Source organism: Pygocentrus nattereri, chromosome 22, assembly GCF_015220715.1.
Source record: "Pygocentrus nattereri isolate fPygNat1 chromosome 22, fPygNat1.pri, whole genome shotgun sequence".
NCBI lineage: Eukaryota > Metazoa > Chordata > Actinopteri > Characiformes > Serrasalmidae > Pygocentrus > Pygocentrus nattereri.
The window spans coordinates 6,628,301-6,645,154 of record NC_051232.1 but is presented as its reverse complement, the minus strand read 5'-3'; the positions used below and the strand labels follow the sequence as shown (position 1 = coordinate 6,645,154).

Below are 16,854 nucleotides of genomic sequence, written 5' to 3'. Positions count from 1 at the left end.
CTTATGTACCCTGAAAGGGACCACCCCAGTGACAAGAGGGGCACAGTTTAGTACCTTTATTTCTGACCAGTTATTATACACTGCTCAAAAAAATAAAGGGAACACTCAAATAGCACATCCTAGATCTGAATGAATGAAATATTCTCATTGAATACTTTGTTCTGTACAAAGTTGAATGTACGGACAACAAAATCACACATAAATCATCAATGGAAATCAAATTTATTAACCAATGGAGGCCTGGATTTGGGATTCAAAATTAAAGTGGAAAAACACACGACAGGCTGATCCAACTTTGATGTGATGTCCTTAAAACAAGTCAAAATGAGGCTCAGTGTTGTGTGTGGCCTCCATGTGCCTGTATGACCTCCCTACAACGCCTGGGCATGTTCCTGATGAGGTGGCGGATGGTCTCCTGAGGGATCTCCTCCCAGACCTGGACTAAAGCATCTGCCAACTCCTGGACAGTCTGTGGTGCAACGTGGCATTGATGGATGGAGCGAGACATGATGTCCCAGATGTGCTCAATCGGATTCAGGTCTGGGGAACAGGCGGGCCGGTCCATAGCTTCATTGCCTTCATCTTGCAGGAACTGCTGACACACTCCAGCCACATGAGGTCTAGCATTGTCCTGCATTAGGAGGAACCCAGGGCCAGCCGCACCAGCATATGGTCTCACAAGGGGTCTGAGGATCTCATCTCGGTACCTAATGGCAGTCAGGCTACCTCTGGCGAGCACATGGAGGGGCTGTGCAGCCCTCAAAAGAAATGCCACCCCACACCATTAGTGACCCACTGCCAAACCGGTCATGCTGAAGGATGTTGCAGGCAGCAGATCGCTCTCCACGGCGTCTCCAGACTCTGTCACGTCTGTCACATGTGCTCAGTGTGAACCTGCTTTCATCTGTGAAGATCACAGGGTGCCAGTGGCGAATTTGCCAATCCTGGTGTTCTCTGGCAAATGCCAAGCGTCCTGCACGGTGTTGGGCTGTGAGCACAACTCCCATCTGTGGACGCCGGGCCCTCATACCATCCTCTTGGAGTCGGTTTCTAACCGTTTGTGCAGACACATGCACATTTGTGGCCTGTTGGAGGTCATTTTGCAGGGCTCTGGCAGTGCTCCTCCTGTTCCTCCTCGCATAAAGGCGGAGGTAGCGGTCCTGCTGCTGGGTTGTTGCCCTCCTACGGCCTCCTCCACGTCTCCTGGTGTACTGGTCTGGCTACTGAGCTGCACTACCTGAGCCACTTGTGTGGGTTGTAGAGTCCGTCTCCTGCTACCACGAGTGTGAAAACACCACCAACATTCAAAAGTGACCAAAACATCAGCCAGAAAGCAGAAAGGTACTGAGAAGTGGTCTGTGGTCCCCACCTGCAGAACCACTCCTTCACTGAGTGTGTCTTGCTACTTGCCAATAATTTCCACCTGTTGTCTGTTCCATTTGCACAACAGCAGTGAAATTGATTGTCAGTGTTGCTTCCTAAGTGGACAGTTTGATTTCACAGAGGTTTGATTTACTTGGAGTTATATTGTTTTGTTTAAGTGCTCCCTTTATTTTTTTGAGCAGTGTATAAAAACAAATTATCAAGCATTTCCAGACTTTTGAACAGTAGCTTAGCCTCTGTTCTACCGCTCTGAGGATCAGTAAGGTGAACTTTGGAACTCACATCTCTGCAGTCTTCCGTGTGCTTTCGCTTCAAAAGCAGCTAATAATAAAAAACACAATCATATTTTCCATAACTGTACTTCAATAATCCTAAATGATTCTAAAGTTTAGGTGAGGAATAATGACTAGATCGCTTATTAACTTCTATGGAACTGATCCCAGTCCATCGTTTCAAACTACAGTTTCAAATCTGCATAATATTCCTCTATTTTACAGTTTGTCAGAATTTGATGAGGTAAACAGCGTATAATGTTTTAGATTCTTTTCTTTAATAATTCATGCCTTTAACTGTTGATGTAAACAGAAGCAATTCATGCTCTTGTCCTGCTGAAGTTGGAGGGCGTTCAGTTCAATTGCAAGGCATGAGACTCTGATGAGAAGTTTTATAGCCTGCTGTTCCACCAAACTGAAAGATAAGCACATTCACAAGCTTGTTATTATTTCTAATCCTGAATGAGGACGTTTCTAGCCTGGAGCAGCATCTTGTAAACATGTGGTATGAATGTAAATTTAATACCTACTTCCGACCAGGTAAGCACAAGGGCTCACTGGTTTCACTAACAGACATTCACTACAGAACACAATAATAAGTCATGCCTGTTATTCTTTAACAGCAAACTGAAAAGAAAATATTAAATCAATACCAGTATTTAATTAATTAATATAAGCTTTTATTTGGTTTTCAAAATTGAAGCTTTATTTTATCCAGGATTTCTTCTCACTGAAACTTTTATTGTGCAACAGATATTAAAATTCTTAAAGTTGAACACCATTTCAGCAATAAATTCGAGTAAAACCAAAAAGCATGCGTTTCACCAAAGTGCCCGCAAGGTGGCGCCAAAAACGCATTAAAAGTAAAACTGATTGGCCGCAACATAAAACTTAAAATAGTCGCTTCTGTCGTTTAAATCACAGCTCCTGTAGAATATGAAGCAATTTAATAAAACATAAAACAAAAAACTCGTTAAATACTCATTAACCTACAGAAATGATGCACAAATCACACATAATTGCGTAAAAAAATCTGATATTTATTTAACTGTCCGCGCGCGCCCTGCTGCCGCTCTCCCTCCGCTTTGAAGTGAATGGTTTGATCCGCCGAGCTGTCACGAGAAACGTTGTTCTTCCCACCCGCTTTCCAGAAAAACCCGCCTCTTCTTCGCTGCGATTGGCTTTTATTTTGAAGCGCCCTGCGCTTTGATTGGCCAACAGCTCACGCCAACCAATCGTAGCGCAGAGGAGGCGGGTCTGTCCGGAATACGGGTGGGAAACAAAAACTTCCTTGTTTATGTCGGCGGGCGGACGCAGCGCAGTCCAGTCCAGTCCAGCCCGGTCCGGTCGGCGTGACCCGCAGCGATGCTGAGCGGAGCTCTGTGCGCGCTTCTCCTCGCCTTCACCCCCGTGTCAGCGCAGTATGTGCCGCCGGTGAGTCTCTGCTGACCGTGTCGTGGGGTTTGCTGGGCGGCGGCGTTTAAAGGGCCGCTGCGCCGTGAAAACGGCTTTAGCGTTAAGAGGCCACGCAGGTCAGCGTGGACACCGCGCGTGCGACTGTGATCAATAACCGGACCTGTTTCTTCCTTTCGCAGTACACCGAGGACTGCCGGACAGCCATGTACCCGCCCCGTGGACCCACGTATGCGCTTCTGTCTTCTTGAGTCTGTCCAGCTGGTTTTCCAGCTTTAGGCCTGTTCTGTAACCGTCGCTGCTCCTCAGGCTTCTGAGGAAGCTCCTCCGGGCGCGCAGCTGCGTGACTCAGCATGCCTGTCGTCCTGTTTCTCCAGGTTTAAAGGCGCAGTCGCCTGGTTCACTGTGGATCTGGACCTCGCCCCCAGCCAGCGGTGGAAGGAGGTCATCACAGACAAAAAGAGTGACGTAAGTGGACCTCGCGCTGGGTCACTTTGCTGTCAGGTGACGGAGAAGAGGCGCATGGCAGAGAACAGGTGGTTCAGCTCAGTTCAGCCTGCGCCATTAAAACTTTTGGCCACTGACAAAGTCAGTAAATCACAGGACAGCGGTCGGGCCCAACACCCTGACCACCACCAATCAGACAGATCATTATCACCACCTCCTTGTTTCTCCACTCACTGTCCACTTTATCAGCTCCACTTACTGTATAGCTGCACTCTGTAGTTCTACAGTTACAGACTGTAGTCCATCTGTTTCTCTGATACTCTGTTACCCTGTTCTTCAGTGGTCAGGACCCCCATGGACCCTCACAGAGCAGGTACTATTTGGGTGGTGGATCTTTCTCAGCACTGCAGTAACACTGACGTGGTGGTGGTGCAGCAGGCGGTGCGGGCTGGGCCCTTACAGATACTTAACACTATACTTAATGACCATCACATGTACCACCTGTTGGCTCCGTTAAGCAGTGGTAATAACCAAGTATGATTATTATAGTCATAAGAAAAAGTTCATGTAATAAAAACATTTAAAGTCTTTTTCTTCAAAGATTTACTTAAAAGTCAAGCTTTACAACAGGGAAGCTGCACCTTTCACTGCAATTAAGAACAGCACCTCTCTAATACCTCTAAAACGGTAACTTTACAGGAGAAGGAAAAAAAAAACGGTTTATTTTTAACGCAAGTCAATGGAACCAGAGTTTTTTGGGCCGTTTCTTTTGGTCTGTTCATCAACAACAACAGACGTTTTCAAATTATGCAAAAAACGGGAAAAGGTTTAGTTCAGGGAGCAGAGAATTAAGGCCCGTTCAGCCTGAAGCCGTTCACCCACTCGCACTGAGGTTATAAGCAGTGTTGCAGGCTGGCCTGCTTTTTGAATGAGGGGCAATACTGGGCAGCCAATCAGAACATCAGAGCAGAGCTCATTTGCATATCTCCGTATTAAAGGCACAGTAACTCACACAGTGTCAGGTAGGAATAAACGGTGACTGCTGTTGGAGCGTAAACTAAATGTAGGCTACACTCTTAAAGAAGGTTCCTCAGTACAGAAAATAGTTCTATAAAAGGACCGTGAACATTCAGAGAACCCTTTGCATGGTGTAGGGTTCCTCAGACTGATGGAGGATGTGTTGTAGCCGGTTCTTTATAGAACCTGTTTGAAAAGGGTTCTGTATAGCACTGAAAATGGTTCCACTATTGTTACAAGCCAAAGAGCCCTTTTGTTGGTGCTAGCTAGAACCCTAGCTTTATTCACCTACATCACAGGCCAAAAGAAACGATGGAATAACGTGGCTTTCTTTCCTGTGTAGTTGGTGAACATGATCCAGGCCATCAAGGACCTCGCAAACTCCTTCGTCCCCAGCGGGCGGCTCATTGATCTGGTGGACAGGGATTTGGTGAGTGCTTGCAAAGAAAATTGCGCTAGGGCTCATTTTAATTCAGGACTCCGGATTGTAGGAATACACAGTCAGCATGACGCTAGCAAGTTCTGATGACATCACCGTTTAGGAGTGAAAATAAAGGCTGTCAATTTAAAACCCAGTATAGCAAAACTGTGGGAGTGAATAGGGGACTGGGGTCGCTTTGGGTCGGTCTTTATCCGGCTAAGAACCTGGATCTGGGTCGTTCTACAGAAACGTCCACTTCTCTGCCTCTCCATAGGAGTCACTGGCGTCACTGACCGTCATCGGTGCTCCACATAAATGAGGGAAACACCAGAGACAGAACATCAAACCACACGCCGTCAATCAGGGAACGTCCACTAAAATATGGAATTTAATCCGTTTGAGTTTATTTTTTCACAGTGACCTCAGAATAAAGTCGGTCGCACCAGTGACGTCAACGAAAAGCTTCATATGAGATCATGAGCTGAGTGAGAAGATCTCTGAGAACTGAGAGACACAGTGGACTCACCATGAGCTTTTCTCCATAGATCCTCAGAAAACAGGTCAAAGGACGTCGAGTGACGTCATCGGCGTGACTTATTTCAAAATAAGTGTTTAGTTACGCAGTCACACCAGTGACACGACTCCTGGGGAGGTTATGATAGATTTTATAATATTTATTTGTTTCTTTTTGCCATTTAAGTCATTTATTTCATAGTCATGTGTAGATTATTGCAGTCGAACCTCAAAATACGGCCTCAGCCTTCACACATGGCTGTGGGGACGAGCTCTCCTGTGGTGCCTGGAATTCTACATAACGGATATAAAAACCAGCATTGCTGAATTGAGGCTCAAGAAGGCGTAATTGTTAAAATAACTTTTTATTTTAAAATGTGAATAAATTGTAACCCTGACATGTTTAATAGTGTAATACATCTGTAAACGCTAGGGACTCAAAAATGGATGTTTCTGTAGAATGCCCCGTCTCTTCTGTTAGTTGATTTATTATTATTATACTACATCTTCAAAGAGAATTTACACAATTTCCTGCAGTTTTGCTCCAAATTTAGTGTAGCCCACAAGTGGCTGCGTATCTCTGCCTAGCGCAGAGACCGGCCCTGTGTCCGTTATCTGCTAAAATGGACCGATGTGTGCAGCATAACTGGAAACAGCAGTCGAAGCCCGATTTTCGTCCAGTTTTGTCTCGGCTGATTGAGCGCCGTTGTTAATGCTGTAAATAACTCTGTATTGATGCGCTTTTGTATGTTTGACCCTTAGCCCTTGATGGTCGATACGCTCCCGTATCCTTTCAATGAGGAGATTAAAGGAATCGCAGCAGCTTCCGGGGTCCCTTTAGGTAAGTCTTTAGGTGTAGTATGTGGCCATAAGTGAGTTACGTAGTTTAAAGTCTGTTTAAAGCTAAAGCTCTGAAATGAGATGTTGTAGATGTTTCACCTGAGTACACGATTTTCGAGGATGCTTAGGCCCGGTCCCCTTTCACCCCTCGCCCCTACCACTGAGCCCTTAGCCCTCTGTTTTCGCGCGCTCTCGTCTCGGTGTAGGGTGTCCCAGTTCATGTCGAGATAGAGGGGTGGGGCAAAGCGTTGGGGCTACATGGCCCTCCAAACAGAGGTTTTTCAGAGACTCCAGAGATATGAGGGGGGAAAAAAATATATAATAAAATAATCTGTTTTATCTTAGTTTAATGTGGTTTGTGTATTATAGTCATTTTCTTCATAACAAGCATAAAAAGAAAATTTTAAAATCTCTAAGAGCATGATAAAGTCTCGGTAGCTAGCTGACTTTCCCGTTCCACCTTAAATAGTCCAGCAGTTCTGACACCTGAAGCTCCCGAATGTACCTGCTGCTCCATTTAAGGTGGAACAGGAAAATTCTCAAGAATCTGGAGAATCTCTGACTTCAGCTTCATAACACTGAAGAATTAGTGGGGGTGATAATAATTAATTGCCCCCCCCCCCTCTTTGAAGGCGTATGATCCCTAAATGTAACTAAAGCCCAGCAGTGAGGAGCTGAACTTTCCCCTCCTCTGCTGTCCCTGCAGACGGGCAGGGTCGCCTACAGAGAAGCGCTGGTAGCTGTTAATGAAGTGATGCTCTTTTATTAGAGGGGCTCATTTCAGAGGGAAGATCTCAACCACTGCCCTGTAACTCAGTTCCAAGGGGTTTAGTGTGACACTCAAAAACAAGGGGTAGGGGTAAAGAGAAGAAACGGGACTGGGCCAAAGTCGTGCCTTTTTGTGACTGATGGACTGAAAAAGCTGCACCACAGCCGTCCATTCAGTGTCTAACACAGTGAAATGTACTTCCCGCCTCCCTTCGTCTTCGGTAGCTCTTCTGATTATCTTCTCCATCTCTCCGTCTGTTTGAACAGGGGAGGTGGTGCTCTTCAACATTTTTTATGAGATTTTCACAGTGTGCACCTCACTAGTCGCAGAAGCTCCTGACGGTAAGCGAATAACCACCTCATCTGCACGCAGGCAGTGTGTTATTCTCTTTAATGTGACTCATGGGGTCCGTCAAGGTGCTTTGTGTTTGAATGTAATCTCCAAGACTTACACTGTTTATTGCAGGAAACCTCATCCATGCCAGAAACCTGGACTTCGGCCTTTTTATGGGGTAATTTCATTTCAAAATTCTTTGGTGTTGCAAAAGGTACAAAAAAATTGGGTAGCTATCCTAACCCACAACAAAACAAACAAACAAAAAGATTAAACTAGGAATACAGCAAAAATCCAGGTTGTTGTAAATGTAAAATGCAAGAGACTAAAATTATTTAAAAAAGGAGTAAAACAGAAAAAGAAAATTTAAAATTAGTGATATAAATAATAAGTAAAATAAAAAGGGTGGATATAAAGGATTGTAGCAGCTATGGTGTTGCACATATATGAAAGGGAGCGTTTCTATTTACAGTTCTCTTGTCGGGAAAATAAAACCTCATACCTCCAAAACGGTGACTTTACAGGAGAGGGTAAAAACATGCTTTACTTGTAATGTAAGTCAATGGAACTTTTGGTCTTTTTGTCCATTCATCATGAAACGTACATGCAATGTAAAGAGCAACAGGTGTTTTTAAATTGTGTCAAAAACTGAATCAAAAATGGAGATACGAGGTTTTCTTCCGATGACAGTGAGATGCGGTTTAATAATAAATATATAGTGCAAATGAAAGAAAACATCTTTTTATTCCTGGAGTATGTTTTGGAAAGGTGCCGGTAGACACTCTGCTCCCGTGCTGTTGGTGCCTGGACGGCAGTGCGTTCAGTTCTCTTCTTGTCTTCTCTCTGAACGAACCAGATTGGATGTCCTGTATTCAGAGTGATTACTGACCAGTCATGTCAGTTACTCTGTAATGACAGCCCTGCTTTCACAGGCACAGACAAATCGCCGTTTGTCTTTCCGTTTCTCTTTAGTGTGGTTTTTCCTTTTTCCAAACTGTAACCTTTAGTACAAAAGCATGTAAACACAATAGGATGTCTGTTTTAACACTTTGCTTGGTGTTTGTTTGTAGCTGGGACTTGAAGAACCGATCGTGGGTGATCACGGAGAAGCTAAAGCCGCTTGTGGTGAACATCGACTTCCGACGGAGCAACCGCACCGTCTTCAAATCCACCAACTTCGCCGGTTATGTTGGCATGCTGACCGGCATGAGGCCTGTGAGTTAAGAGTACATGTGGTACCTTGTATAATATACAGCTGGTTAAGGTGAGGGGGGTTATATACGGGGTGGGGGTCTTAACATTGTGATGGTGCCCAGCACTGAAGCGGCTGTGGAGTCAAACACAGGGTGTGAGTTGAAGCTTCATTTTTGTCTAATATATAAACATGATACTAGAGCAGGTCCATAAAACTTGAAATACGTAAGGTTTTCATACAAAAATCTTTTTTCCTCTTCGGAATAATTAGCAGAACTATGTGGGCAACCGTTTGTGCAATCTACTTATATCACGATTATAAAACTACAATAACAATGCTAGCAACCACCCGGCAACACCCTCGCAACCACCTGGAATTCTTTAGCCACGACATAGTAACACCCTAGAAACAACAAGAGATACCATAGCAACCAGTTAGCAACACCCTGGTAAGCACCTTGGGCCCCATAGCATCCAGCTAGCAACACCTTAGCAACCACCAGAGATTCCATAGCAACCACCTTGTAACACCATACTAACTACCTAGCAACACCATAGCAACCATTTGGGTAACTTCAGCAACTACCTTAACCATTGTGCAAAATCATGGCAACCACCTGGGAATTGCTTAAACTTGCTTTTCAGAGTTGTTGTCATATTTAGTAAACAGTTAAGTTATTATCGTTACAACTTTCTGATCATCCACCCATTTTGGCCTGACTGGAGCCAAATCTAGTCGCGACGGAGGGTGGGATTCACTCTTCCCCAGCTGGGAGGAAGAGGAAGAGGAGGAGTGGTGGGCTCAGCTAAATTCTTATGTGACCACAAAATGGCACTGTTGAACTCATTCATGCAGAAATTTGGGAAAGCAGGACAGTGGTGGTGTTACGGTGCAGTTATTTAGCACGTACTGGTAAAGTAACCCGGATGCGTGACGACTGTATGTGTGTAAATCTCAGGTCTTTTTGTTTTGCAAGACCACAAGCTGCCTTCAGAAGACTGACTCTGACTTTCACTTCCTCAGTTTACTCCTAAAGGAGGAATCTGACACAGATAGCTGCTGTTCAGTGATCACGTTATGGTGTCATAAGATTGCATTACAAGCTTGTGATCTCTCTCTCTCTCTGTCTCTCTCTCTCTGTCTGTCTGTCTCTCTCTCTAGCACGTGTTCACCCTCACAATGAACGAGCGGTTCAGTCTGAACGGAGGCTACATTGGTGAGTCCCCCCCCCCTTCATTCCAGCTTCCGTTCTTTCCAGGAGGCCCACTTTCAGTTCCTCAGAGAATCCGCAGACACGCCTCCAAAGCTCAGCCGGAGAAGCTGGTTGATCGTTTACTGAAGTAAATCAAACCCATTCAGTGGTGTTTAGGCCTGGACTCTGGGGTGGTCAGGCCATCGTCCCAGTTCTTTGATTTGAAAGTATAAAATTTTGTTGTCCGTTTCTCAGTAAGAGCTTCTTGACAGCTCATCCGTCAACATCAGGCACAAAATCATGTTCTTTAAAAAGCAAAGACGAGGAGATACCCAAGAGCACCGCACTATTACGAGATGCTTACCATATGATCACTGGAAATTTGATGTTTCGGTTGTATCAGTGTAAAAAAGTGCCTAAAACAAATGCAACTAAATGAAACAATGACTTCTCGCCCATTTCAGTTTATAGAGGATGCAAATCCCGAGCCCCGCCCCCTGGGCACCACCAACGGGCCGCAGCAAGGCCACTTCGGTTTGCCTCTAACCTGGAGAGTGGGGGAGGGGATGGAGGTGGAGCAAAGAGCTCTCATAAAACAAACATTCATTTTAATTTGTTAATTACATAATTAGGCAGCTGAAATTTGAACAGGCCCACTCAGTTAAAGCTTTGATCGACCTACAGTTTTGCTCACAGTATTATTGCTGTTCCTTTGCCTTTGTACTTGCTTAGCATCATCAATTATATATAAATATCATATTAAGAAAAAAAATGTAAATACTCTGAAAACACTGATTCACTTGTGTGAGGCATTGAAATGATATTCTTTACTGAGTTTATTGAAAATCATTTAGTTTCTTTTTCCTGGTATTTTTTACAGAATAAAAAAAATAAAATAAAATTTTAAAAAAAGTTGGTTGTCAAGTTGGTTAAGAGCCGCATCACTTGGTGTTATTGCATTATTACTACTGTGGACCGTTTTTGATTTGATCGGATGTATTTTTTTTTGTTGCGTAGCCAAACTAATGTGACCATGAAGGCCAGTTCATGTTATTTCCAACTTGCCTAGTTTCGATTAGCTAAAACAATGTAGTCCAGCGCAACATTACAAAACAAGCCCAGCGTTGTGGCAAATGAAACAAAGCTTTGTCATTTTTAAGCAGGTTGGATGGGATTTTTGCCAGCATTCCGTAAAGCTTGTCCAGCCTTTCGAATCTATGAAAGAACACAGGGAGGGTGGAGCCTGGATAGGTCAATTAACCAGCATTTATTTTGGTGTAAAAGATCCTGGACTTGTACTCTTATTCAGAGAAGTAGAATAATAGCATCTTAGCCTAGAGTGAGGGTGCATAGTATGAGAATACTGGTTCATCATGCTGATGTATTGCAGGCATTCTGGAGTGGATCTTGGGAAAGAGAGATGGGATGTGGATGAGCTTCCTGACTCGCTCCGTCTTGGAAAACGCTACCAGGTAGGCATGACGTTCAAAAAACTTGGCAGACTATGGTCAGAAACATGGAGGAGTTGCCAGCTGAGCCTATTTAATAAACGCACCACAAACTTCAGCTGGTTATCTACCCTGATGTATAAGCAGACAGGTACAATATATGGCCAAGTATGAGCTTAATTTCAGGTGTTTCAGCCACATTCATTGTTAACAGGCGTATAAAATCAAGCACATAGCCTTGCAATCTCCATAGCCAAAACACTGGCAGTAGAATGATCGATACCGAACAGCCTAGTGACTTTAAATGTGGCACTGTCATATGATCAATTTGTGAGGTTTCTGCCCTGCTAGGTCTGCCCTAGCCAACTGTAAGTGCCCTTATTGTGAAAGGAAGCATCTAGGAGTAACAGCTCAGCCAAAGCTGTAGACCACCCAAACATCCAGCGGGACTGCTGAGTTAATTGTGAGCCAGCCCTTCTCCATCAGTGCCAGACCTCAAATGCTCTTTTGACTGAATGAGCACAAATTCCCACATACATACTCCAAAAGCCTTCTGAAAAAGAGTGGAGGCTGTTATAGCTGCGAAGGGGGGCAGCTCCATATTAAGAGTTTTAAAATGGGATGTCCAGCAAGCTCATGTAGGTGAGCTGGTTAGGTGTCCATATACACCTTTGCCCATATAGTGCACCTTCCTAACATATTTCCACATTGTAAAAATGAACAGCTGGATGATTATGATGGCTTGTTTTCTTGGTAGCTATACTGAAGCTAAGAAGCTTCTGTCAGACACTAAGCTGCTGGCTCCTGCGTACTTCATCCTGGGAGGAAACCAGACAGGGGAGGCGTGCATCATCACCAGGTCCAGAACTCACAACATCTATCCTTTAGAGTGAGTACATGTACAGAACCACCAGAATAATTCAGTGCATAACAAATTTTACCATTTGTCTGAAAGGCATGACACCTGTAACACCAGAAAACAGAGGGGGAGTACCTCTTAAAAAGGTGCTTGGCCTACCTGGGTGCCACCATAAACCTTCCTTTTGTGTAACTGGCTGATTAGAATGCTTTCATCTACTCAACCTAGAGAAAGTAGTTTAGCATGTGACGTTACACCCAGCTGAGTGAAGCGTGCACATTTGTGGCTAGGCAGCACAAAATCACCTTCATGCGCATTAATTCCCAGGAATCCCAGTATGAATGTAGTTATTTTGTCCCAGTATAATTTTTTTTGGTAAATGTTGGCAAAAAAAATGTAAGCAAACTGAAGAGCCTGGCTAGCTAGTATACTAGTGGGAGACTGCATGTAAGACTCACTGGCACTTTGAGAAATTGGCCCTTACAACTCCTTTAAATCTGCCGTTAGAGGAGTAACGGTGCGACCACGTTTACGTTGGCCAGAGTGAAACATCCTTGCGTAGAATCTGCGCTTTCCGTACGCTCCCGTGTTTCCCATCACTGTTTAAAAGATGCGCAACGCTTTCTTTAGTGTTGCGAGGGTTCATTCAGATCATGGTTCAGATCTATAAGCCCTTATTACTGACTGGGCTCAGAGTAACAATAAGCCACAATTGATCTGTTCAAAAAAGTCAAATTTTGTGCCAAATTTTCACACAATAAAAGGAACACCCTCAGCTGTTTTCATTTTTCTGTACTGTGCATACATGAAGCAATATGCTTATGTTGAGTTTGCCCATTCATCAGAAGTCAGAGTTATTATATTTGATAAATAAAATATGGAGTGTGTCTTGTTTTCTGGACCATTTCTGATAATTGCACATGTTTTGGCCTTGCTTTGGCTGCCCAGTGGCCACAACATGTATACAGTCAAACAGAACTGAACGGAACGCATGGATAGAAATCTGTGTGTATGTTTCTTTTTCAGGATTGACCTAAAGCAGGGCAGATGGTACGTGCTGGAGACCAACTATGACCACTGGAAGAAGCCACTGTTCCTGGATGACCGCAGAACTCCTGCCATGAAATGCATGAATCGGATCACACAGGCTGTGAGAACCTCTTGCTTTTCAAAATTCAAAATCTTTCCTTTATATTCTGTCAGCACTTTTCCAGGTAAACCGTGAGTATCTAGATTAGATTTCATCCCGCTCCCACAGAATGTCAGGAATCCTTTGTCCCGCTCCCGCCCGCACAGCTCTGTCAAGGCGAACAAGTCCATTATGCTCTGCTGAAATAACACAGCGGTCATGGTCATCAGGCTCACTGAAGTAATGTCAAACACCATTTATTCCCAGTAAACACAAAACGGGAATTAAACCACAGAAGACTTATTTTTGGTACTTTGCTGGGCAGCTGTGGCCATTAAACTGAATGCTCCGCAGTCTTTGTAAGCTACAAAAATTAAGATTAACAGACCCTTATTAGTCCCACAACGGGGAAATTTCACCTCCGCATTTAACCCATCTGTGAAGTGAAACTCCACATACACTCTAGTGAACACATGCACTAGGGGGCAGCGAGCACATTTGCCCAGAGCGGTGGGCAGCCCAATCCGCAGCGCCCGGGGAGCAGTTGGGGGTTAGGTGTCTTGCTCAAGGGCACCTCAGTCATGTACTGTCGGCTCTGGGGATCAAACCGGCGACCTTCCGTTCACGAGGCTGGTTCCCTGACCTCCAGCTCATGACTGCCCCAAAATTTGCATATTGTTCACATCATCAACTGCTTTTTGACACTTTAGATTAACTTCATTCATTTTAACTGTTTTACTTTTATCATTTTATACCATTTATGTATGTGATTTAGTGATCGTTGTACTTCATTTAGGCTATTTATTTCTCTACATGTGTGCTTCATCCCGCTCCCGCCTGCAGTTGGCTGGTTTCCCACCCACTGCCATGCACAACACTAAAAATCAGCCCCACACCACAAGATAGTGTGGCAGGTCATGTAGGTCCAGCAAAATCTACTAATCTAGACCTTAGATGTGCTTAATTTATGGAGGAATGATTATGAAAATTAAGCATGGATTTTTTTTTCCTTTTACTACAAGATATGATGTGTGCAGTGCTAACTGGTGAACATGAGCTTCCATTACTTGCAAGCAACACTAGCTTAATAGCTCCAGTGCGAAACCAAAGAAGTCAACTTTGGACACTAATTAGGTTTTTGGCAAATGGTTTGCTTTAATGATTTTTGCAGTAGTTATGTGAAGAAAGATGCCCATGCATTCCTATTAGAAAAGAAAAAAAAAAAAGTCTACAAAATGTTAGTTAATTCAAGAAGAATATCCCTTGTATTATTACTAGTATATTATTATGAATGGGGCTGGAGTGTGCTCTATAATCCATACTTCAAAAGCCACAATATACACACACACACACACACACACACACACACACACACACATTACGCTGTAATGCACCGCGCAGTACGCTAGCTCTTAATCTCACTCCTGTGGACTCCACGCTCTGCTAATGTTTGAGTTCCTCTTATCAGACCGCTAATCAGGTGATTACCAAGTCCTGTATGAAGTGGCTCACGTGTCGTAGCAAGAAAACCACAGAGCTGAGCATAGCGTCACGAGGACCAGAGGGCCTATACACTTCAGTTTTAACACTATTGTTCTTATAGTGGCTGCATGGAAAGTAAATGAGCCTTTTCAGTGCTTTAATCACGTTAAAGGCAACAAACACCAACCGACCACTTCATTAAAACTACCTCCTTGTCCATTTTATCAGCTCCCCTGACCATATAGGAGCACTTAGTTCTATAATTACAGACTGTAGTTTCCCTGCATACGTTCTTACCCTGTTCTTCAAATGGTCAGGACCCTCGCAGGACACCCACAGAGCAGGTACTATATAAAATTATTCAGCACTGCAGTGACACTCACGTTGCACTGGTCTGAGTGGATCAGGCACAGCAGTGCTTCTGGAGCTTTTAAACACCTCCGTGTCGCTGCTGGACTGAGAACCAAAAATATCCAGCCAGCAGCGTCCTGTGGGCAGCGTCCTGTGACCACTGATGAAGGACTAGAGGATGACCAACACAAACTGTGCAGCAGCAGATGAGCATTCGTCTCTGACTTTGCATCTACAAGGTGGACCGACAAGGTAGAAGTGTCTAATAGAGTGGACAGTGAGTGGACACAGTGTTTAAAAACTCCAGCAGCACTGCTGTGTCTGATCCACTCATACCAGCACAACACCACGTTAGTGTTACTGCAGTGCTGAGAATGATCCACCACCTAAATAGTACCTGCTCTGTGAGGGTCCATGGGGTTCCTGACCACTGAAGAACAGGGTAATAGTGTATGCAGAGAAACAGATGGACTACAGTCTGTAACTGTAGAACTACAACATGCTCCTACATGTTCAGTGGAGCTGATGAAGTGGACAGCGAGTGCTGGAAGGTGCTCTGTAATAAGATGGCATGCATTTCTCTTGCAGAATATCTCTTTGAAGACCGTCTACGACGTCCTGTCCACCAAGCCAGTCCTGAATAAAGTTGGTGTTCCTTTTTCCAGTTGTTTGTCAGATATTTAATATAAAACTGATATTTCTCAATAATTTGACTCACTTTTCTCTCCCTCTCTCTCGCCCCCCCCCCCCTACAGTTAACCACATACACTACACTCATGGACGTTTCCCAGGGGAAGCTGGAGTCTTTTATCCGTGACTGTCCCAACCCCTGCATGCCCTGGTAGCTGGACACTTTCTTGAACGTGGCTCCAGAACATTCCTGCATACGTGCTTATCGGAGACTAAAAGCCTCACAGCACATCGTTTTACAGTAGAGCAAAAACGTTCATTTAAAATATATATAACCTTTTAACAATAAATAATGGACTTCTAGCACTTCGCAAAAACAAAACTTAAAAAAAATAAATAAATGGGAGAAAATACTGATAATTGAAGGTGATATTGCAAATTACCAAAAAAACGTTCTGGTGGACAGCAAAAGTTTACAAAGTGCTCTACAAGAGGATTAAAAGCAGAAATATTAAGTGATAAATAGAAATAAAAATTTAAAACCCAAGACAGTAAAAGGTAAAAGTCTTAGACAAAACCTAATTAAACACTGAGTGCATTTTTAACGCTAAAGTTACTGTTATGCTATAAAGCATTGGTCTAATCATTGATCAAATCTTAGCCTATTTCATAAATGTTGTTTCAACATTCACCGGGTGCCTGTCTGCAGCTGTACTGCAGGTTGTTATTGTTATTAAAATGTTATTCAAGGAAAGAAAAAGTGGTTGGTTCTGGAAAACAGTGGAGAAGGTTTATAGGCACTTTTCAAATGTAACTTGTTTTGTACTTAAAATGCTGAATGTACACTGGATTATGATTGCAAATCTATTTTTATGGCATTAATGTTTGTTGAGATTAACAGACAGACAGCACTTTTGTATTGTGGCTATTAAGGCTTGTTTTTAATGCGTTTAAAAGTCATAGTTTAGGTCTGTAGCTCTAGTCCTGTAGTTACTGGATCCTGCAGTTCCTCCATCTACAGCTCATTGGAGATACATTCATAGTTTTTGGACCGTGGATCAAAGAAGGGAATTGTTTTCCCAACGGTCGTCATGATAGAGTTAATCTGTCTCCTTTTTTCGCTGTCCACTTTATCAGCTCCACTTACTGTATAGCTGCAC

General features: G+C 43.7%; 1 protein-coding gene across 1 annotated transcript; it reads left to right on the top strand.

Moving 5' to 3' along the window:
* The first annotated feature begins 2,949 nt into the window (after nucleotides 1-2,949).
* Nucleotides 2,950-16,537, top strand: asah1b (N-acylsphingosine amidohydrolase (acid ceramidase) 1b). The gene is made up of 14 exons (XM_017682956.2): nucleotides 2,950-3,089; nucleotides 3,251-3,297; nucleotides 3,446-3,536; nucleotides 4,876-4,962; nucleotides 6,229-6,307; nucleotides 7,342-7,416; nucleotides 7,541-7,586; nucleotides 8,479-8,623; nucleotides 9,765-9,819; nucleotides 11,186-11,267; nucleotides 12,001-12,132; nucleotides 13,129-13,252; nucleotides 15,653-15,709; nucleotides 15,820-16,537. The coding sequence occupies exons 1-14, from the start codon at nucleotides 3,021-3,023 to the stop codon at nucleotides 15,907-15,909; spliced, it is 1,179 nt and encodes a 392-aa protein (XP_017538445.1). The 5' UTR covers nucleotides 2,950-3,020; the 3' UTR covers nucleotides 15,910-16,537.
* The last annotated feature ends 317 nt before the right edge of the window (nucleotides 16,538-16,854 follow it).